Source organism: Solanum tuberosum, unplaced genomic scaffold, assembly GCF_000226075.1.
Source record: "Solanum tuberosum cultivar DM 1-3 516 R44 unplaced genomic scaffold, SolTub_3.0 scf00102, whole genome shotgun sequence".
Lineage (NCBI taxonomy): Eukaryota > Viridiplantae > Streptophyta > Magnoliopsida > Solanales > Solanaceae > Solanum > Solanum tuberosum.
This window is the reverse complement of record NW_006239028.1, coordinates 1,486,843-1,511,115: the sequence shown is the minus strand read 5'-3', so window position 1 is coordinate 1,511,115 and position 24,273 is coordinate 1,486,843. Positions and strand designations below refer to the sequence as shown.

General features: G+C 32.5%; 2 protein-coding genes across 3 annotated transcripts; one reads left to right on the top strand and one right to left on the bottom strand.

The window, feature by feature from the left end:
• The first annotated feature begins 1,967 nt into the window (after positions 1-1,967).
• On the top strand, positions 1,968-5,684 carry LOC102601048 (ribose-phosphate pyrophosphokinase 4). The gene is made up of 7 exons (XM_006348892.2): positions 1,968-2,231; positions 3,335-3,650; positions 3,896-3,991; positions 4,110-4,178; positions 4,264-4,392; positions 5,219-5,318; positions 5,407-5,684. Exons 1-7 carry the CDS (start codon positions 2,110-2,112, stop codon positions 5,535-5,537), a joined length of 963 nt encoding a protein of 320 aa, XP_006348954.1. The 5' UTR covers positions 1,968-2,109; the 3' UTR covers positions 5,538-5,684.
• Positions 5,685-5,781: 97 nt separating this feature from the next.
• Positions 5,782-13,077, bottom strand: LOC102600486 (protein MEI2-like 2). Of its 2 annotated transcripts, none has more exons than XM_015309415.1 (13): positions 12,755-13,077; positions 10,714-10,767; positions 10,480-10,608; positions 9,939-10,402; positions 9,563-9,721; positions 9,354-9,470; positions 9,100-9,251; positions 8,342-8,430; positions 7,343-8,261; positions 7,169-7,253; positions 7,006-7,074; positions 6,594-6,773; positions 5,782-6,432 (listed from the first exon to the last, which is right to left on the bottom strand). In XM_015309415.1, exons 2-13 carry the CDS (start codon positions 10,754-10,756, stop codon positions 6,316-6,318), a joined length of 2,523 nt encoding a protein of 840 aa, XP_015164901.1. In that variant the 5' UTR covers positions 10,757-10,767; positions 12,755-13,077; the 3' UTR covers positions 5,782-6,315. The 2 variants fall into 2 exon arrangements, with proteins under 2 accessions (XP_015164901.1, XP_006348953.1); XM_006348891.2 differs by having other exon boundaries at positions 10,480-10,581.
• Positions 13,078-24,273: the final 11,196 nt, after the last annotated feature.

Below are 24,273 nucleotides of genomic sequence, written 5' to 3'. Positions count from 1 at the left end.
TATATTAGGTACATGAGTGTTGCCAACAAGAGTTGTAGTGGAGTGGTAAGTATTCCTTCAATTCATCCTTAATCAAGAGATCTCGGGTTCGAGCCCCCTTGGATACGGAGTCGTCATAGTTAGGGAGTGCTTTACCCCTAATGTGTGGGAGTTCCCGGCGCGAATCCAAATTTAGTCGGTCTCCAATATGGGTACCAGACACCAGGTGAAAAACAAAAAAAAAAGGTACATGAGTGTTAGGTGAAACTATGGGAATTCCAAGAAACAATGGAAAACATGTTTGAAATTAGAAAAATATAATATCTACCATCACCCTTAAAGACCCTACAAGATTGTAGGTGCCCTACCAAATAGTTTTTGCCTTTTGGTGGAGGCTTCTCTTTATGTTTTATATATATTATTTATGTTACCTTTAATATATTCAGCTCGCTCAAAAAATGTCTTAAAATAAGTTTCATTAAATATATTAATAAATGATATATATCTTAAATATACGACAGATAATTGTTATAATAAGTATTGATAATATAGTAATTTTAAATTTCATACTGCATAACTTAAGGTTTTTCTTTACACAATGTGGTAAATAAATATCATTTTCTAAGCTTCTTCTTTTTTTTTTTTAACAAGAAAAGGTGGTTAACTTTTTGATAGAGATATATGATGTTCTAGCAAGAATCACATTCTATATTCCAATAAGAGAAAGTAAAATTTGCGGATATAATAAAAAGATGAGTTCAATCTATGTCACAGAATATTGTCTATTTCAAATGTGATGAATTAAGGAAGAAAGTTTAGGTTAATTATTAATTAAAAAAATATTATGAAGTGTTTTTTTTTTACAAATTAGTCAATGGCTAGTTGACTGATTGAATTAGCGTGAATATTGTGCAGAAGAAAGTCGTTTTGCTTTATCATTTATAAAATAAAATAAAAGATTTCAAAGACATTTGATAAGTAGGAATTGAAAATTTCCTGAAATGACTTTTCGGGTATAGAATATAGAAAAATAAGTTTCATAAATAGCATTGCACTATGATTATTTTTCTCTCCCCCACCCCCTCCGACCCAAATTCATCCACACCCGCCCTCCAAAACATAGCTATTCTCTTAGCGTTTATCTATATTATATATGAATACTTTTTATATAATTTTTTTTTGTTTTTTCTATCAAATGCCAGGAAATCATTCCATTCCAAAGTAATTACTATCATTTTTCGCTTATCAAAATTCAAATTACATAAATTTTGACCAATATTTTAAGAAGTACCTTTTGTCATCCCCACCCCGACCCAACCCACACTCCACGCAATTCATCCACTCCCGCCTTCCAAAATATATCCATTCTCATAGCGTTTGCTTTAATTATATATAAATATATGATATTTTTTTTGTTTTTTTTTATCAAATACCAAAAATCTTTCTCCAATAGTAATTGACGTTTTTCTCTTTTCGTAATTGTTTATAATTAATATTTTAAAAAGTTTTTTTTGTCATATTAATATGAGAAAATCATAATTTATACAACTTTTTTCACATGATTTCAAAATCTAAACTTTTATTTTTAAAATATTAATTTAATTTTCAAATATTGTTCAAATTAACTCTCTAATAAAAGTACTCTTTTTGTCCTAATTTATGTGATACATTTTGAATTTCAAGATTCAAACAAGTCTATATTTGATCGTACGTAAAAAATTTATACATCTTTTAAATATTTTGAATTGTCAATTATTGTGACTTATAATACTGTTTATGTAGTTTACAAATATATTTCATTTCAAAAAATTGAAGATTTCATTAGTAAATTTTCAATCAAACTTAAATTGTTTGACTTTCGAAAAACGAAATGAATAAGAGGACAAAGGGAGAACGCATTTCATAAAAATATTTATTTTTTCATACTAAACACACCCAATTAAAGGAAAGATTGTGTAGAATTAAAAAAAAAATTGCTAATAAAACAAGAGGTCACCAAAATCCACATTTCACGCCAAAAAGGCATACTTTAAATAAGCAGCAGACAGTGCGCGGCACTGTTGCCGGCAAAAGTGAGAAAAAAGCTCTCTGAGGCAGAAAGTCGCCGGCGTTTGGACTGTAAATTTTCCGATGGAGAACGGTACGTTAACGAAGAAGCAAGTGCTTCTATACTACTGTGTTGAAATGGAAGATGTTGCTCGCAAAATCGCTTCTGATTCTGACTGCATTCACCTACATTCCATTAACTGGAGGTAAACAAAAACAAAATTCCCCTTTTTCATTTCTTCTTGTCACTCAGCTGAACTGTGCTGTGTCATTTATAAAAGCTTAAACAGGTTGTTTGTACATAGATTTCGAAGTTGAAAATTGAAAATTTGAGTTTTTGAAGTTCGTGATTTTTGGAATTTGAAATTGCATTTTGCGTGTAAACAAATTGAAGTTTTGTGAGCGGAAGTTCCGAAAACCCAAAAATTGGTTTGAACCAGTTTTTGGGAACTCGAAAGTATAATTTCATGGCCAAACAGTCCAAAATCTATGGACAAACACTAGCTATTAAGTTAATACCGAGTTGTTGAATTTGTGTGTTTATTATAATTCTTCCACATACCTTAAGTTCAAATCCTTGTTACATATAATTTGCTTCAAAAGATTAAGTGATAGAGGAAATGGAATCAAAATTCTCCGTTGTTGTATTTGAAGCTACTCTTTGGTGACTGAGATACAGTTTTTGTTGACATAGAAGATGTTGTCGTATTAAATGGTGTTTGGAATCGTGATCTTGACTAAAGAATAATCTACTCTAAATAGTGCTGGAAAAGTGAAAGTTAATTTTTCCAATTACATTTTCCTAATCAAACATTGACGCATTCACTAGTAAAGTTTCACTGAGAAATGACTTAGCAAGACTTGGGGAAAACAACTTTGATGAGATCTTTCAATGTAATGAACATCAACTGCCTCAGACCCAAATTAGTGTTACTTGTGGCTGAGATTCTTTTGAGTGGAGGGTCTATCGAAAACAGCTTTTCTACCTCAAAGGTAGGGGTAAGGTCTGCGTGCATTCTATCATTCCCAGACCCCACCTGTGACTTGTGAGATTACACTGGGTATGTTGTTGTGCGTATCTTTGAGGGGGGAAAGGTAGTTAGTTGTTTATTGTTTACAAAGTTAGTTCAAGACTTCAATTCCTGCCCACTTAGTTACTGAGACCAAATAATGATCAATCGGCAATGCATATACTTAAGACTTATCTACCTTGTATACTGATGGACCTACAAACGATGCTGATACTTGTAAAATAGTTTGCGTTGATTGTTTTTGGGACAAAGCTAACAAATATTTGTGCATGTTCCAGGAGTTTCGACGATGGTTTTCCAAATCTCTTCATAAACAAAGCACACAATATCCGTGGGCAGCATGTTGCTTTTCTGGCATCTTTCAGCTCACCAGCAGTCATCTTTGAACAACTTTCTGTGATTTTTGCTCTTCCGAGGCTGTTTGTCGCGTCTTTTACGCTTGTATTGCCATTCTTTCCAACTGGATCCTTTGAACGGATGGAAGAGGAAGGAGATGTGGCTACTGCATTCACCATGGCTAGAATACTATCAAACATTCCAATCTCAAGAGGTGGTCCAACCAGTGTAGTTGTCTATGACATCCATGCATTGCAGGTTAATTCACTTCTTTCACATAATTTTAGGTCATCTGTGCTCTGCGTTAACATGTTTGCTTAGGCTACTTGTATCTTAGATTCTTTAATTGACCTTTGCAAGAGATGGTGTCTTTTCGCTAGTTTGCTTTTCTATGCTTCCTGATACTTCCAAAGTTAGGCTGATAAGACCAACTGGCCTCGTAATGTGTTCTTAGCTCAAATGCTTCTCGAAATATTTATGTTCATGTGTCTATGTTTCTGCAGGAGAGGTTTTATTTTGGAGACCAGGTTCTGCCTCTGTTTGAGACTGGAATCCCGCTGTTGAAGCAACGGCTTCAGCAACTTCCAGAATCTGAGAAGGTGGACAGATTTGATGTTAAATATATTTATCCTAGTTTCTTCAAGATGAGGACTTACCATATTAAATATGACTATTTGTCCAGTAAGTAGTCACATCTTAACAGTTTTTTAATTCCAGATAGTGATTGCCTTTCCTGATGATGGAGCTTGGAAACGGTTCTACAAGCAATTGGGCCACTATCCTGCTGTTAGTAAATAATAGAAACTCATTTCCTTTGGTTTCTCTCTACTACCTTATATCATCTCGAACTTAGTAGATTTTCTTCTCCTAGGTAATTTGCACTAAAGTCCGGGAGGATGATAAGAGAATAGTCAGGCTTAAAGAGGGTGATCCTGCCGGCTGTCATGTGGTCATTGTTGATGACTTGGTCCAATCTGGAGGTACCCTGATTGAATGCCAGGTAATCCTGCTTCTTAAATGTACAAATGTTCTGATTATTGTGTTTGAGTCCTCAAATTTGCATCACTTGAACCTTATGATGATTTTAGTTCTTACTGTTCGTCCAGTGTCTATCTTCTTTAGCTCTAGGGTTGTGAAGCAGTCGTATAGAACTCTGGTTCTTCCTTCCCTTATTTTATATTTACAGAAATGTTTGAAGAGGTGTTATTATGTTCATTGCATAAATTTTCTGATTGCTTCTTGTCCCTTGTTACCTGATTTTGTTTAGCAGTAGGAATATGTTTTTGTTTGTTCAAATTCTGTGTACATGCTAATTTCTGTTTATTTAGCTACATCCCATGTTTTCTCTACCCACTTCATTTTTGGGTAATTTATCCTTCTCAGCTTGTGAAGTTAAACCAACCATTTGTTTCTCCAAGACCTGTCAACTTACGATTTTCAGCTTCAAAAGTTTATAAATAGACACTGATAAATATTCCTCAACAGTTATGGGACTGACTGTTTAAAGGTAAGAATATATGACAAGCATCACTATTTGGAGAAGGCAATATTTAAGCTCCCAACATGTCCAACCAGAAGGGGGGGAGGTAGTGTGTGTGTGTGCGCACACGTTTAGGTTATGGGATCCCTTTGTGATGCGATTACACCCACACCCTCATGACTTGTCTTTTGGGATCAGCTAGTCCAATTAACTCTTTCTGAGTTGTTTAAAATATTGGATCTCACATCTTAAAAAAACAAAATGAGCGCATTGTGTTTACTTTTTACTTATATCAGTATTTCTGGCACCATAATGCTTTGTATCTTTGGCCTTTTTGCTTCACCAGAAAGTTTTGGCAGCTCATGGTGCAGCAAAGGTTAGTGCTTACGTGACCCACGGAGTTTTTCCAAAGCGGTCATGGGAGCAATTTCTGCACAAGACTGATGGTAATTAACTACCGTATTTCTGTCTTTAGTTCTCTCCTTTAAAGTTACCTAGTTTTCTGACTCTTTCCAATACGCTCTTTGCGCTCAGGCTCAGAGAAGGCATTCACATACTTTTGGATCACGGATTCATGTCCCGTCACAGTGAAAGCCATAGCTAATAAAGCTCCTTTTGAAGTTATCAGCTTGGCAGGATCAATAGCTGATGCACTTCAAACCTGAGATCATTGTTTGCTACAACATCTATATGACTATTAAAAAGTTGAGCAAGCATTTACCCTTGTAAGAGAAACCTCTCATATGCCAAGTCCCATTGTAATAACATTTTCACTATGTCAAACTGATGCACAACCACAACTTGCATTCTCACTAGTTTCTAACATGTGTTGTCTTATCCAGAAACGCATCTTAGCATTCACAGCATGAAACTGATATCTGATCAGAAAAAACGAAAGGGTTCATGAAATAAGTAAGCACAATTTAACTGCACATTCAAGTTATAATTACAACAGTTGTCTTCATTAAGTCAGCAAAGAAGTGAAATACATAAAAAAGTGCAGGGTCTGTATTCCATATTATACACTTGGAGACAGTCCCATTACACTCTAAAAACATGTATACTATGTGGTAAAACAAACCCACCACAAGTATACAAGACAACCAAACAAGTAAAAAAAGAGGTTCTATACAATTATAGCAGCAAAGCATTATCAACAGCAGAGAGACTTCACATGTTGCCTGAATGCTTCACTTTATCAAACTCCCCTAGGATAAAACATCAATTATCATCACTCAAGGTACAAACAAAATGCTCTCTGCTTCGATAACATTTTGCCATCCGCATGTTGTGGAGTGTCGTTTGATCAAAAAGCAAGACACTGCCTAGCAGACACAACATTATATGGGATGTCCGACTTAATACGTTATTATGTACTACTATTCCTATTCACAGTTAGAACTCATTGCCACCATGTATCATAGTTACGAGTCAGCCGATCTCTCAGTGCATGTAGAGCTTCTCATCTAGATCACTATTTGGACTATCCAGAGAATCTCCAGAATATGATCCATCAGGCAGACGAACACAAATGTTCAGATTGTTGGTTGGCAACAGTTCCTAGAGAAAAACGAAAACAAGACATCATTTTGAATGATAACACGACTTAATAGACAATAATTTTGACTAAGGGGATCAACATTATATTTTGGCTGGGGTTTCAACCCAACAAAGTTGATTTAACTCGAGAGTATGCAATCATTTCTTTAAAGATTCAATACCTGGTCAGCTCTTTCTTGACCTTCTGACTGGAAAAGAATTGGCCGGCACCGCTTGTCTTCGTTCATTAGGCTTGAGTTCTGGAAATGAGCAACCAGGGCTACCTTCCCTTGGATACGCGCATAAGCCAAGGAGGCAACCTTTTCACTGTTGAACTTTTCCCACTTCTTCCCATTGAATACCTGCACCAGTATCTCAGACCAAGTCATTTTCAACTAATAACTATGATAAAGGTATTTTTTTGGCGAGTAAAAACCACATTCAGCTTACGAAGATGGTTACAGATCATCCACCACACAAACTTTAGGCTGGTACAACATGTACTCTTTTTCTTTAATATATACAAAATGTACTTTCACACACCGCACAACTCTACAACCATTAGGATAGTGGTATTGTAAAAGAATAACTAACCTCATAAAAGGAAATGATATGTGAAGGAGACACCATGTTAATGAAGGCATAACCAACATTACATTTGTTCTGAAGCAGCAAAACCATAATAATAAGTTAATTCCTTCAAATATAATTTTTTTCAGAAGCTGTGAAGACATAATAAAGAAATATACAGTACTACCTTGAAGTCAATAGGCAAGTAGAGGAAATCATATGTATTCTTATGAGTCTCGTCAATTGCTGTGAGTAGCATCCTTGAGGTATACCTAAAACAAATGGAAGAAGACGAATCATCGAGCATTGAACAATCACACAAATTCAAAATTTGCTAATTCAGAATTTATATGGCTCTTACTTGTTTGGGATGTTTTTAATCATTAAAGTAGTCCTAGCATCTTCTCCACTCGTGATCTTCTTTAAATCAAGCAGATATTGTTTTTTGTTGTCTATCTCATTTCCACTCTCAACTCTTCGACTTCGAACTTGTTCAGTTATCCCTTCATTGTTAGTCATTCCTATTCCTCCGTATGAGCCATTTCCGAAAAATATAGGCCCGTTCCTAGGCAGTGGGATCATTCTAGAGATAGGAGAACCACCTTCAGTAAAGTTCCGAGCAAGAGAACCAGCCATGTTCATTGCCCCAAGGCGACCTATACTCATACCATGACTATGACTAGAACCTGTACTACCATATGCAACTTGGTTCATATATGAGGTTTCAGGAGACTCCGAGAAAAAACCCAAACGCCTATCCAGAGGAATTCCTGATGGAGCAGATCCCACATGATGTGATCCGAGGAACAAGCCCTGTCGACGGGAATATGGATAGCCTTGCCCTTGCTCATTTGATGTAAATGGATGTGCCAATGATGAATTTGACCAGACAGAAGAGTCTGTACGCTCTGACTGAATAGGGGGGCTTCCCCATAGAAATTGTGGGCCAGAAAGTGTCCCAATCCCAGATGACTTAGGCTCACCAAGCGACATAGATCCAAAGTTCAAATGTGGTTTATGCTCAGGAACTGAATAAGATTGCTGATAACCCATTCCTTGCACTGACTTGGGACTAGTAATTGCATGATTCAGAGAACCAAATCGTCCTGGATCTTTACCAATGGGTGCAATCTTAGGACTTGAAAAATGGCCAGGAAGAATAGCAGCCAGCCCTGGCATATGGTTGCCATTTACAGGGCTGAGATTTGTCATATCAGGTGATTGATTATAACCTAGCAATGAGCTGTGCTCAACAGGACTGCCAAAGTTTGACCAGCTGCCTGTTGGATGAAACATCAATTTTAGCTCATCACATGAACTCTCCGTGATTAGCATGAGTCATTTATGAAAATGAAAATACCTGGAGGAGAGGCGATTGGAGAACCAACTGAGTGCCTAAATGTTCGAACTTCTTCATGTTCATAGTCTTGACTAAGTTGCTGCATCAAGCTATACATTGGATGCAAAATCATCAATATTTCTTCTTAAAGTTAATCAAAATTGCATCGTAATCCACACAAATGACTGAGCATCTATAGATAAAGAGCAATAATAATAACAAATTTCTAAGGAGAAGGGCATGGATTGAGTTACACTGACTGACACGTTATCAAGGAATTCAACCAAGCTTCTCACAATGATTTCATCAACAAGTATCACCTATTTGCAATTACATAGCAAACATGAAAAGAGAGAGCACAAATAGCAGCATAGAACAACGCCCTCACCCGTTATCCTTCTAATAGGGAAATACAATTCATGTATAAAACCTTGTCTACCATGTGACAGAAAGAAAAAACCAAACCCAAATACAACATAAAATTCTACCAAATATTGACCATTACAAATAAAGACTCGTAATTAGAGGCATCAAAAGTCAACAGTCTGATAAATACTACCAGAAGAACGTAAAAAAAAACAAATTTTACTCACCAATCAACACACACAGATCCATAAAATCCTACCATGGGAGTTCTTTTTCCTTTTTCTCCCTTAATATTCCACTTCTTCTATTCTATTTATTTTTGGCACGTATGAATGTCCACAAGCAACAGTACAGGGTAATTTAGCTAATAAAGTTCATCAAAAGGTTCCATTAAGAGAAGACTAAGGATATACCTTCGACGGGCTCCACCGGGTCGGCTGGGTTCAAGCTTGATCCGCTTACCAGCTATGTCACTTCTATTTAAAGCCTTGAGGGCAGCCTCAGCTGCTCTAACATCGTAAAACTCAATGAATTTATGATGGCGCTTATGCGGTGTCTCCCTTATCTACATTTGCCATGCAACATGAGCAACCAAGTTCGTCATAAGCACGTTCAATGTTGCATATAAACACAAAAAAACAAAGTGAATAATTTGGCAAAGTTGTACCTCCTTCACTTCCCCATAATCCCCAAATATTTGGAGGAGATCCTCATTGGATACTGAAGGATCCAAGTTGAAAATGACGAGTGTTCCTTGGTTAATATCTTTCTCCGATGGATTTTCCTGGATGCAGAATAAATGATAATAGTTAAAAATTTGCCCCTTAAATATTGACATATCTAACAGTTAAGAATGAACAATGTCATTTTTCTGACCTTAGGAATTGAAAAATGAATGTCTAGCTTTCTCCGTCTTAGAGGCTTATGTTGCAGCATACGCATTGCGGTTCGAGCAGCTCGGATATCATAGTAAGATATCATCACAAAGCCCCTATGCTTGCATGAAGTGTACAAAGTTCTGATATCACCATATTGCTTCAAGGAAAAAACAATTATATAAAAGGTCAGTATTACTTCTAGACAAAGTGTATAATAGGTACAATGTTCAAGCATATAATGTTCCCAAATTTCCCTCGGGAACAAACAGAATCAGTAGTGACTAGTGACTATATTAACGGCAATAAGGGAGACCACAGAAGGGATAGCTAATTACAGACATGACCATAAAGAATACATGTAGTTAAAATATAACCTCAAAGAGAGATCGCAGCTCGGAGTCCTCTACATTGCTGTTAATATTCCGAACAAACAGTGTCCTAGAAGGATGCTCTCCGTACGGGTGTTCTCCCGTAACAATTCCAGCACTGTTTGGGAAGACATGGTGTCCAACAATACTTCCAAGAATACCATCAGACATGCTTAATTTTGCAAATCCATTAAGTGAATTATCAAGAGTGTCAGATTCCAATTCTAGTCCTCCGCCACTGCCAAAAAAATCATCTTCCAAGTCCTCCAGCTGAGTTGGCAACCCACTAAGATCAAAATCATCCATTAGGCCTGCTAGTAGCTCATCTTCATCCCCAGGGAGAAAACACCCATCTGGACTTGGTTCCACTTCCAGTGGGTCTTTAATTTCATCTTCTAAATGAAGTCTGTTTAAGCTAGGCGAGCTATCATCAGTGGAGTGACTGTAGTTCTCAGATTCAGCGAAGTTTACTGCAAATTGGACAAATGAGTCAAAAGGAATCTCTCTAATTGAATGTTTAAGTCTTAGAGAAGAAACTTAAACATACATTTTGCATGTGGCAGAACAGGCAGCGAGCTAGAAAACAAGCTTGCATCAGTTGATGCATGATGTGCAGCTGTTCCGAGGTGAATTTTCCAAGCATTCCTCTCTGTACCAGAAGTCTTTGCTGATGGAACTATTTAGATAAGCAAAAGACCGAAACACATCAACATGTTGAGAACACAAGAAAATTGTGCCAGAAACTGGTTACTGTTTCTATAAGCTATAGGAATAACTTTACCTTCAGAATCATCTGAAATGAGTTTCTTTAGAGACTTCTCCATCTAGTCAGTTTCTGCAAATAGGAAGAAAATGAAACTTCCTCACAGGCTAATTTCACGAAGGGAAGTTGTAATGGTGAAACTGTCAATAATTTTAAGCTCATGCAGTAAAAATCACAATCAAGGCAAATTCCAATTGGATAGAAATCTTTTTATCAACTCGGGAAGGTATAACTTATAACGCTTGATAAAGAAAAAAATAGCTGTCAACAAATAGTAATGAATAAGAGCAGCAGTGAATAATCTTAATGTATGTTCAAAAATTTCATTGAAACCTAGCTCTCATGAAAGACTCCCAGGCACTTAGTGAACAAACTAACAAAGGAAGATTACTATATTAAGAATTAAAGTTCATCTCTCATTGCAGTATAGGAAATTATTCACGGAGATAGGCCTCAAGGACTAGCACATAAAGAAGGTAAACAGAGCAAATTTTCATGTCCGAAAATTCATACAACAGTAAACCAACATGATGTTTATGTAGGATTCAGATTTACAATCTATTAAACAAATTTCAAATCTTAATCAGCTAAATATTCTCATTCTCCCCAACATCATCAGGAGTATACTACTGAAGTTGGCAGAGGAGTTGAATCAAAGTCGAAATTCGACAACCTAAGTGTGTCACCCAATGTGCCCTAACAAGCATTTTAAAGTATACAGAAGATTTACAATAAAAGCAAATTGCCACACCAGTCTATTTTGTGAATAAAAGCAAGCCTTTCAAGAGAAAAATTGAGACACAAACCATCATGGGTGATAAATTCTTCACCTCCCATTATTATCGAGCCAAGGCCAAAAGATGTCGAATGACACCAAATCAACACATAACCCTAGTTAGATTCCACATATGCTAAATCATCAATACTTTATATATTAGAAATGATGAATCATCATTCTCAACTTCGTCAAAAAAGAATTTTTTAAAATAAGAATCCCAGTTAATACTAAATTAACAAATAGCTCAATGTTTTGATTAACCCACAACAGAATTTAAAGAGTTCCAGACAAAAGAGAAAAGAGTAGTTTATGTAATTTACTTTTTCGATATGGTCAACTCTACTCATAGCAGAAAATCAAATTTCATAGGCATATAAACAAAGAAAACCTAAATAAACAAATAATTGACATCACAATCATTACCTTCCCTGAGAAATAAAATAAACCAAAGCCCAAAAAGATCACAACTTTAGCATTAGGACCAAAGAAAATCACAAATCCAAGAAGAAATTAAGCAAGAAATTGTACACAAATTAACTTTTAGAAAAAACAATCATTACCTCCCCTGGATAAAAAGTTAATCAAAACCCAAAAAGATCAAAACTTTAACACTAATACCAAACAAACTCACAAACCCACAAGCCACACAGGTGATATTCAGCAAGAACTTCAACACCCATTAAGATTTTCAGGAAAACTAAATAAATAAAGAACTGAAATCACCATCATTACTTCCCCTGTAAACTAAACCAACCAAAACCCCTAAAAGATCACAACTTAAGCACTAGGACCAAAGAAAATCACCCACCCACAAGCAAAACAGGTGATTTTCAGCAAGAATTTGAGCACCCACTAAGTTTTTCCACAAAATCAAAGCAATTAAGAATGGACATCACCATCATTACTTGCCGTGTAAGAACTAAACCAACCAAAACTCCAAAAAGATCACAACTTAACCATCGGGACCAAAGAAAATCACAAACCCACAAGCAAACCTGGTGATTTTCGGCAAGAATTTGAACACCCATTGAGATTTTCCATAAAAATCAAAGCAATAAAGAATGGACATCACCATCATTACTGTCCCTGTAAAACTAAACTAACCAAAACCCAAAAAGATCACAACTTTACCATCAGGACCAATGAAAATCACAAACCCACATGCCAAAAAGTCTCTATTCAGCAAATACTTGATCACCCACAAAAAAAATCAACAAACCCACAACATAAACCCCAGAAAAATGGCCAAAAGAGAAAATAAAAAGACAAAGGTAAAAGTACCTCATAGATGATGAAAAGTTGATGAAAGTTGGGAAAATCACAAACTGCCAAAAGAACATTGCACAAAGAAGAAAAAGAGAGATTGTGGGAGCAGAAAGCACAAGAAGAAATTTTTAAAAAAATGTTTCTTAGAAGCAGAGGAATAGCTTTCGTCTACTCTTACACTTCCTTCTCTCCCGGCGGGACACTAGGGAAGAGAGAATAAAAATTACACAACCAAAAAAATGGTCCAAAACACAACACAGAGTCACACGCGGTGGAGAGAGAGAGCATGAATTGATTGGAGGGAAAGAACTCATAAAGTATATGTACAGTATATCTCTGTTTTTATACTATACTAGCAAAATTATATTAAGTCACTCTAATAATAATGAAGTAATTACAATAATCAGAATAGATAAGAACAAGGTAGAGTCTTTTTTTCCCTTTTTTTAACCTTAAGAAAACGTAGCTCTAATCTTACGAGTGAAGTCTTAAAATAGTAAAAAATATCTAAAAATTTTATTTATTTTTTCAAGTTGTCGATTAAAGTAACGTATATTAAAGCAGTAAGGAAAATGAGCATACATAGATAAAAATGACATAATCGAAAATTAAAAAAATATTACATATTATTCGGGGGCAATTAATGTGGTCATCGAAGCATAAGAGGTAACTGATAGAAATAAAAAATGAAAGACGAGAAATTACAAAAATAATATTGTTACAAACGATACGAGAGGAGAAATAGGTACGGTGCTTCAAACTTTCACCAAGCTTATTTAGCAAGCAAGTGATACAATCCTCCACTAGTAACTTTTTATGTTGATTTCCGACTTAAGCTAAAAACACAATATATATATATATGTCTACTCAACTCTCTCCCAATACATCTATGTCTACCTTTACCTCGTTTTAACTCAACTAGTGTCAACCTCCCACACCTCATTATGGGGCATTTGTGTCATCTCCTCTCGTTTGTCGAATCATCTCAAACTCATTTTTATCATTTTATCCACTACAAAACTATTCTCAAGTTATTTCTAATATTTCTATTTTTAATTTTTATTTTCCCTAGTAGGCCTACATATCTACTTCATCATTCTCATTTTCGTCATTCTCATATTCTATACGTGAGATCTTAACTGGTCAATATATTTTTCTTTTTCCAAACAAAAAAATTAAAGAATTAATAAAATTATGATATGCATTCTATCATTGATTAAAAACTCCATATTCAAACGATAAAATCGTATTTAATTAAGAATACTTTCCTTCTCGACGTAAAATATTAATATCGACAATGGAGCACAATAAACTCACGTTACCATATGAATTGAACTTAGCACTTCAACCTTATCTTAATCTTAATATAATAATCACTAAGCCAATAATCTAAATCCTCATATAAATTATACTAATAAAATAATGATTTTTTCTTGAAAATTAAGAAATAATATTATTTAATTTGTATCTCTCTTTTGGAATATTCGGCTACATTTGAATTTGGCTTGGCGTCCGTTGATATAGTGGAGATAAGTGCAACTGCGGGGCTCATAAAAGACCAAAATACCCTCAACTTCAGTATGAAATTTCGGGTTGCCACTGGTTTGAGGAGGAAAATGGTATTTATATATATACAAAGAAAAAATAATATAGTTTCTTTATATTTTACGAATGTGTAATTCTCCAAGATATTAAATCACTCTTATAATCATAAGACCTAAGAAAAAGTGCTAACGTATTTGGAACATATATTGAACTAATAGATATCACTTATATTTTTACTCATTATATGTTACTCCATCTGTTTTCAAATTTGTATAAACTCTTCAAAAATTACAATTACATTTATATATATAACATTCTAGATTCGAAGAACTTACTTTTAAAAATATATATATATATATATATATATATATTGAAGAAAAAACAAAGCAAAGTAGATTGATATATATAAACCAAGTGATTTAGAAAATATATTTTTATTTTTATGAAGTAGAAGTAAAATCCGCATAATTTTGTTTGTTTTTTTTTTTGGAGTAAAATATATTCATTTTCTCATCCAAAATATTAGAGTTTTGGTGAAACAATTGATGATCTCGGATATGGCGTAGCAGATAGGGTTGTTCTTCTCTTAATTAGAGATTTTGAGTTTGAGTTTGAGTTTGAGTTTGAGTTTTGAGTATGAAGATTTTTTTGATAAAAAGTGCTTTATCTTAAATAAGGTCATACGTAGCGTGAATTTAAATTAGTTAAATTTTAATTTGAATATCGAATACTAAATTAAAAGAATATGAGGTATGACCCACAAGATAAAGAGGGGCAGAGATTCATTAGAATCACTATTTTTTTCTTTAGATAGAATGATTGAGGGAATCTAATTTCTTATCAATTATTGAGTTCTTAGTGGCCACTTGAGTATTTTTTTTATTTTAAATAATTTTATTTTTTCCGGCGATGGAGGCACGATATGATTAGAATAAAAGTGTTTGGTAGAATATGACATTTTACATTTTATGGTGACCGTTTTATTTCTATTTTCGCTTGCCATTCAACATTTATATTTTAATTCGATTAAATTTAAATTAATGATTATGAGATTTATTTTTTAAGGTAAGGTTTTCAACGTTATTTTTTAATCTATTCCTATTTCCTCATAGTTCAAATTAAAAGGGCAGAAGAATATTCCCGAAACATACCACCTCATGCACTCCATCCGTCCATATTATTTTATTTTATTTTTTTACGCATCCGTTAAAATATTATAAATAAAAATAAATAAAAATTTATCAGTAATTTTTCTTTAAATTTTTTTAATACACTCTATTTATGTGTCTCGTATATATATATATATATATATATATATATATACTTTGGAATATATTTTTAATAATATGGACAAATATAAAAGTGGAGTAAATGTTTCTCCCAAATTTATTATGCATTTACCAATGTGATGCTTTTGAAATCCAATATCTTGAAAATCTTGAACCATGATCAAATCAATGAATGCTCAATATTTTCATACAATCAATTAATACAAATAAATATGGAAGTGCAGGTGCTTTTATTGTGGTTTTTAATTAGCCTTGACCTTTTTCTACAAGAGCAAAATTTACCAACTAGGACAAGTTTGTCTTGTTAGTCGAATCGAAAATAATTTTCTTTTATCGTATAAAAATAAAAATAAAAATAAAAACAAAATATTTATACAACTTATAATCTGTTTGATTGTGTTTTTGAGAGGTCCAATATTTTTTCTCTTCTTCAAAAAGTATTTATTTAGAAAAATCATATGTTTAGGGAAATTTTATTTTATTTTTTTGGAGAAAACAAGTACCTTTGGGAGGATAAGTTATTTTTTTTAATACATTCTACCAAACGGTCGTCTAAGAGTTCTATCATCTACTCCCTTTGTCTCTAATTACTTATTCACTTTTGAATTGACACACCTATTAAGGAAACAATAATTAACATAGTAAGTTTACCATTTCATCCCTATTAATTTTGAAGTGGATGAATTAAAAACTTAAGATTTTCAAGAAGTTCTACATTTTTCAAAATAATTAATTGAGAGTACAACAGATAAAAAAAATTGTCCTTTCTTGATTTGACAAAATGGACAAGTAATTAAAGACAACTAAAAAAAGAATATTGGATAAGTAACTAGAGACCGAGGAAAAATATATTCTATCTATGAAAACAAAATATTTATGACATCGAAAATAGTTCATAAATGTCAAAAGGGGTCCAGTAATGTACGCATATAATGACAAAAATGACTACATATCTTTGTCAAAGTTTTAGGAAGAAAGCAACACAATAATAAATTAAGGACTCAACACGTCACATATGATAACTGAGAATTTATTTTGTCTTCATATGTATCTATCTCAAGTTTTTTTTTATATCCACACGGGACAATTACAACCTCAATATTCAAAACAATGGTAAATTGTTTTCGTATTTATATTGAAATCTCGATTAATTTAAATTTGTATTGTGTAAGATCAATTAATATAAAAAAGTATTGTTTACTATTTAGATTTTTTCGTACACAGAAAATTCAACATATGTAGTTGTAGACAAAAGAAACTTCATTCATTCAGTCATAATTTTTGATAATTTTACGATTTGCTTCTTTTGCTTCATATGGACTTTGGTTTATTTGTATCTTATTGTAGATTATTTGTCCTACAATTCAAGATTTCGTTGAAATTAGCTTTAAGTCTCCAATATTGGACCAATTCTTTATGTTTCATATGCTCTTTTTTGGCAATTTCCTTTGCCAAGAAAGATCACTTATAGTTGGTGGTTGTTTGTTTATTGAAGAAAAAAAAATGACATTAGCATTTGATTTATTTTTTTGTTTGTTTCCCAAAGGGATCCTATTACAATAGATTAAAAAAAAATAGATACGTCCTTTTTCTATTTTACTTTTTTTGGTCAACTCCTTTTTCCACAATTCAATAGTACATTGAGCCTTAATTATCAATCATTGGGAGAATTTGGTTAATTACCAAATAACGCAATAATTGACTTTTAAAAAATTGCAATACAACATATTGATTCCCTCAGTGTATTAATTTACTATGTATTAGAGCGAACAAATACAGATTGAAGTGATACGTTGATAAAAATCGAAGCAATACAACTCCAAGCGAGCAGATAGGCATGCACTGATATAGAGCGAACAAATACAAAGCGAATTGATACACTGATAATTGATATAGAACAAATCAATATCAATTTTGAATGAGTAACTTTTATATATAGCCACCCAAAAATAGCCTAATTACTCTTTATAGCTATAGTTTGATAATTATAATTCGTAGCTACATGTTATAGGGAGGAGAGAGGCGAGCGAGACTGGGAGAGAGAGGAGAGAGGCGAGAGAGAGGGCAAAGAGAGGAGAGAGGTGAATTGTATATGTATATCGGTTAGATAATTGTATATTATATATATGTATTTGTATATGGCAAGCGCGATTGGGAGAGGGAGAAGAGAGGCGAGCGAGATTGGGAGAGGGAGGATAGAGGCAAGTGAGATGGGAGAGGAGGAGAGAGGCAAGCGAGAGAAGGCGAGAAGAGTGGAGAGAGGTGAATTGTATATGTATATCGGTTAGATAATTGTATAATATACATATGTATTTGTATATTCTGGCATACAAACGTGACTAATAATACAAACTCAAAGTCAGACCACGTAATTAATGTATAATGTTAGTCATGAGTGATAATTATAGTAAACTATAACTATGATAAGTAATTAAGTAGTATAAGTTTGCTTAACCGCGTACTTTTCCCATTTTGAATTGATACACTATTATTGGGCCTGCGAACTCAAAGTGTAATTGACAAAGCCCAACAGAGAGAGAGCGAGAGAGTCCAGATGACCCAAATTTGTCTCCAAGAACATGGGTTTTACTTTGATCCAATATACAGGGTATGGGCCATAAATTTAGCTACAAACCTACATTTCACTAAGTATTTTACGCAAATCTAGCTAAACAAAATGTATATTTTACGCAAATTTATTCCTATTTTTTTCAAATTACAAAAATTCCTTAAAATTTAAGGATTTCGGATATATCACTCAATGTCCCGATACATCGCATCTCAATTTCGGATACATTACTCAACATCCGATACATCATGTCCCGATACATCGCGTAAGAGTGATGTATCTGTGAACAAGAGAGAGTAGAGATTTCTGCAATTTTTTCATATGGTAGGGAAATTTAGAGAATATGATAAAATAAGTTGTGTATTTAGGTAATTTTTCAAATAATATTTATCCACTTTTAGGGGTCGTTCGGTTGGAAACAAGTTATTCCGGAATTAATTATTCTAGGATAAGTTATCCCACCATGTATATGAGATAACTTATCTCATCACTATGATAAAAATTGAGAGATAAATAGTCCAAAGACTACTTAATACTTTCAAACCAAACACATAATAAATAATTCCAGTTTATTCTGGAAATATTATATCTTATAGCTTACACCTAACACCTCCTTAAAATCAAATAACTCGGATAAACTTTACACTTAACAAATATAAGAAAAAAATAATGCGTGAGAGAGTAAGTATGTGTGCTTCCTCGCAGGTCATAAGTTACGGTTTGTGATAGTTGAGACAAGAGAGAGTACTCTTTTCTAAATATTATATCAATGACGTTCTTCGAATCAATTACTTGTACAACCTCGACTATTTCATTAAGTATCCGTGGAAAACTTGCGAGAGTTATCACTAGCTCTAGACTAGAGTTGACAATAGAAACTTGAAGAATAGTTCAGCCAAACCTAACTTAATTATGACTTATTATTATAAAGCGTAAGTTATATGTCCATCCAAAATAAACAGGCATTGACAACTGAAACTCGTGATTTCTTTATAAAATTTCGATGGAGAAAAAATTTAATGCGTGAGAGAGTAAGTGTGCTTCCTCGCAGGTCATAAATTACGGTTTGTGATAGTTAAGAGAGTACTCTTTTCTAAATATTATATCAACGATGTTCTTCGAATCAATTACTTGTACAATCTCAACTATTTCATTAAGTATTTGTGAAAAACTTGCTAGACTTATCACTAGCTCTAGACTAGAGTTGAAAATAGAAATCTTGAAGAATAGTTCAGCCAAACCTAACTTAATTATGACTAATTATTATAAATCGTAAGCAATATGTCCATCCAAAATAAACAGGTATTGGCAACTGAAACTCGTGACTCATTTATAAAATTTCGATGGATAAAAAAGACATGGTTGCATTCATTATGTAGTAAAGTCAAATTAGGTAATGACAATTGAGCTTTCGATAAGAATAAAATCATGTGGTTGACACTTGGCCAAACAGTTGTTCCAAAAATAAAATAAAAAAACTTAGCCAAACAGTAAGAAAATAAAAATAATTATTCGTATGGATGACCAAGTTGATTAAGCATATGACACCAATTGAGAGGTCTTAGGGTTCGAATTTCCTTGCATGTTTTCCAGTTAAGTTCATCGCACAAGACTTTTCTAATGTAATTTACCTTTTTTTTTTTGTATAATTTGCAAGCTATCATATTACATATAGCGGGATTTACCATTTACGGAACCAAATAATGTCTTTTTCTATGGTTGAGATGTTTTCACTCTACACGATCTTTTCACCAGAAGCTCCGATAAAAAAATGTGAAATATTTTGTGGTTTGTTCCTACGAATTTTCAGCTTTCATTTGTCCTAACTTAAAGAAACAGAAAACATATTTCTTTAATGAAAAAAAAAAGTTGGTGTTTCAAAAAGGTTTTTTAAAAAAAGAAAAATAGTGGGAAGGAGGAAAGAATTAAAGAAGCAAATACCATCTTTCACAATTTAAAGTAAATGAATCTTTTTTAAAATAATGTTTGAACTCTTTTTTTTTTTGTATCGTGAATCACTGAAACAAACAAGAATATTATTTTAATAAAAAGAATATCATTTACAGATTTAGCCAAACGTTATTTTATTTTCGAGTTCTTAAATCAAATATAGTAAAATAATGAACTTATTTATCCGCCTTTTTATAGATTTTTTTTTTATTGTTCAAATTAGCTTATATCTACTAAGTAAAATTACCACCAGATTTTTTTATGTAACAAGAAAAGAAATGATTCAGCTTCCACAATTTAAAGTAAATGAGTTTTTTTTTTTAATAGATAATTCAACTTACATCCTACTTTTTTTAGCACATGGTTTTGTTTCTCTTTAAAATTAAAATTCCCCACATTTGTGACTTGGTGTCAATAGTTGCACCATTCGTTCTTCCACAACAAAAGTTTAGTGATTGGAGCTTTTATTTCAAACTTTTCGTCTAATTTGTTTTTGGTTTTTATTTTTTTCTCGATATCTGATACTTATATTGGATTTTGACTTAATATAAATTTGTACATTGCAGAATTCATTTCTATAAGCGCAACACTTCCAAGGATCTCAAACACAAGACTTGTAATTAAGAATGAATACATCTCTAATCATTTTATCACCACTCATGTTTGCGATTAATTAGTTGTTCCACTATGCATGATATCGACCCATGCTAAAGTTGATTAAGATGTTTCATTTTATAGAAATAGGTTGCTTTATTTAGGTTGGTTATGGGTTTCTATCTTTGCTAGGAATTAAGTAACTATCCAATAATTTTTTAGGGGGTTATAACTTATATCAACACTTTTGGTTCCTTAATTCTGATTTTAATTCGTATATACTCCATATTTAATTAATTGAAATGTGCCACTTTGATCACTTTATTTGTAAATATTAACAAATTTATCATAACTATATAGACTACTATATATCAATTTGTGTTCTGTGAAAGGGACATGGAATCTGCTTTTTTTGCTTAATCAATAATTAGTCCATAAACACTTGATTAATTTAGCAAATTGCATGCAAATGTATCTGGTGCTACAATAGAATTATGCAGACAGAATCTATTATTACAGTAACTTTTACTTTTAGAACAATTTGATGACCCAAATTAATTTATTAATTAAGTACTAATTAACACACGTTTGTGCAGAGGGGACAAAGAAAATTCCTATCATTTCACGTTAATTAAGGAGTATGAAAATTATCATAATTTTGTTTGTATCAGTCTCTAGTGCTTTTCACTATTTGTGTAATCATGTAATTTTAAAGTCAATATATATTTCATTTGATTTAATTACCACATTATTTATTGCTGCAATCATTCGTTTTTGCTTGTATTTCTTTTTCATACGTGTTTTAATATGTTTTATTTGAGTTGAAGAGGTAATACCTATAGCTATATATTAGTAACAACATTTTACATGTATAAGATATGAATAAGGTCATATACGCACCACTCTATTACGACCTCACATGTGAAACTACAATATATTTATTGTTGTATGTTTTTGTAAATGGATAAAGAGAAGGAAAAAAGGAGCGGTGAGGTGCATGCCACGTGACGTTCACCTCACTCAGGCCTCGTGGCTTTTACTTTATCATGGTGGAAAAGTGCTTTAAAAGAGATGTATTTTTGTTAACTTTGATAACGATAGGGATATATTTGATCGTATAATATAAATAGAAACAAACTCAACTGATAGAAGAAAATAAAAAAAATGTTTTAATCGTTTTTCCCTTAATTAGTTTGACGAAAAGAAAGGCATCACTTTCACACCAATTGGTGTTTTATTATTCATTTAAGCAACTGATTAAAAAGCTACTCTCTAATATTGACAAATCTCCTTAATGTTGCTGCTAATTACAATGATTAATTAGATTACTGTGTAGTGACTTGACAACTCTCTAATGACGCTTTTAATAGCCAGCTGGAAAATTAATTAAGTCCCATCATATAATTATTTAAAATCCAATTTTATCGACATGCTAGATGTCAAAAGAACTTGATTAGGACCTTATAATAGTGGTAATTTATTTTGATGTACGTAGTCCTGTGAAGGCACGTTTCTGATTAATTTTAATGATGTCGATGAGAAAATGAATATGGAAACAAATTAGCAGTTAAGACTCACACAAATGAGCTTCTTTTTTTTCTTCAAAGGAGATGCGGTTGTTATTTTCGGATACGATAAATATTATTTTATTACAATAGCTCGTAAGTTATACTCAAAAGATATATCATACAAGTCAGACCTCATCCGACAAGTTTAACTAAAAAATTTCAAACTTACGATCCTCATCTGATCAATCACCTCAACGATAAGTTAAGTATGTATTAAATACCTAATAGTAATAGTAAGTAGTAACTTGTTTTGAATCTAGTGGATTTTCGTTTAAAAAAAATTGTCGAACCGACAAAAAAGTTAATATTACCAAGCATAGTTCTTATATATTACTTCACTGTTAGATCTACTAGATTATTTTATCCATATCGAATATTCAACGAAACCACATGAATAATCAAGAAATTAACGTCAACACACAATCAATCTTTCAAATTGTCAATTTTTTTTTTGTCCAGTTCAACATCCGCATTGGAGTTTGACTATTTTAAATTTGCACTATATAAAGCTCTTTCAAAGGAAAACGCTTCTTACCAAGAATCAGCCATATTTTTAATATAAATTCGAATTAATCAAAATTAATATTAAAAAAATACAGAAAATATTAACATTGTAAATAAATTTTAAAAAAGGCATATGAAGAAACAAACCGGCAGTAGAATGTTAGAAACAGAGTTAAACTTGTTGGAACCGACACATTATATAAGTACAAAAAATACTGATAGTTGGCAGGTTGCTGTCACTCATTTTTCTCATCACTCAACCAAATTGTGATGGGAACAATAATATGTATGGGTGCCGACGAAAATTGTGGTGCGATAAATATGATTTTTTTTTCAAATATTAAATTTAAATTTTGAATATAAAAAAATTATTATAGAAAATATTTTTTTCTTAAATAAATTTTATATGATATAAATTTAAATTAATTATAACTTCAATTTGAAAGCTGTAAATTAATCAATTATAACATGTTTATTCCATGTTTGTTTTACTCTTTATCTTATTTCAACAATCACCCTTTATGTGTTCCCTAATTTCATGGCACTGTCACTGCTTCTGAAATTTTGTCTTTGTTTACATAATTAAATTGGAATAAAAGAAGTTATTGCAAGGTTTTTTTGATGTCGGGAAATTTTTCGAAAGTTATTTGTCTGCGTTAGTGTTAATTGGGCTTGAAATTTCTATGTTGGAGGTCTCAAGTTCGAAACTCCTTGCCAGCGAAAGCAAGGGATTTCCCATCTGGTCGAGCTTGTCGCACCGGACTTGTTTAGTGCAAGTTACCTTTCCTATGTGATTTGCGAGCTATTGCATAGGAGTGGAGGTTTTATCCTGTTTTCACCTAAAGAATAGCGACTTTCCCTTGTCATAAAAAAAAAATAAAAAAATAAAGTTGGATTAAAAGAAAAAGAAACACAGCTAGACAACATTGTAGTTTGAATGTCACATCTTAATCAATAGAAACACTTGATATACAAATAATGTAGTATTTTTTTTTTCCATAACAATTGTACTCTTACTTCTATTTTGAATTACTAAAGTTAAATTATTTGATTTGATATAATTATCTGTCATGAATAAATAATTACAGTTTTCCTTACATCGTTCATTAATTTTTTTTGTTCAGTTTAAATGATGATGTACAAATTATAGTAGTCATTTTGGAAAATAATTATTTAATAGCATAACGTAACGCCTAAATATTACCTTAACCTTGTGCAATAAATACAGCATAGGACGAATTTTTTTTCTTAATTTGGGATATATGATTATCCTTATCAGATGCCATGTTTTTTTTTATTGTTATATTTTTTTAAGCAACTTTCACATATAACAAGCATAAAAATAATATTTGTATGTTATAATTATAGTTTAATTGCGCTCCATAATAAATTTATGTTTGCTATGAAGCTTTTGATTTGTTTAATTCGCTAGATAAATCTAATTTTATACAAATTGTTCAGTTTTGTATAAATTCATTTATACATTGTAATTTGTATAATAAGATCTATATTTGT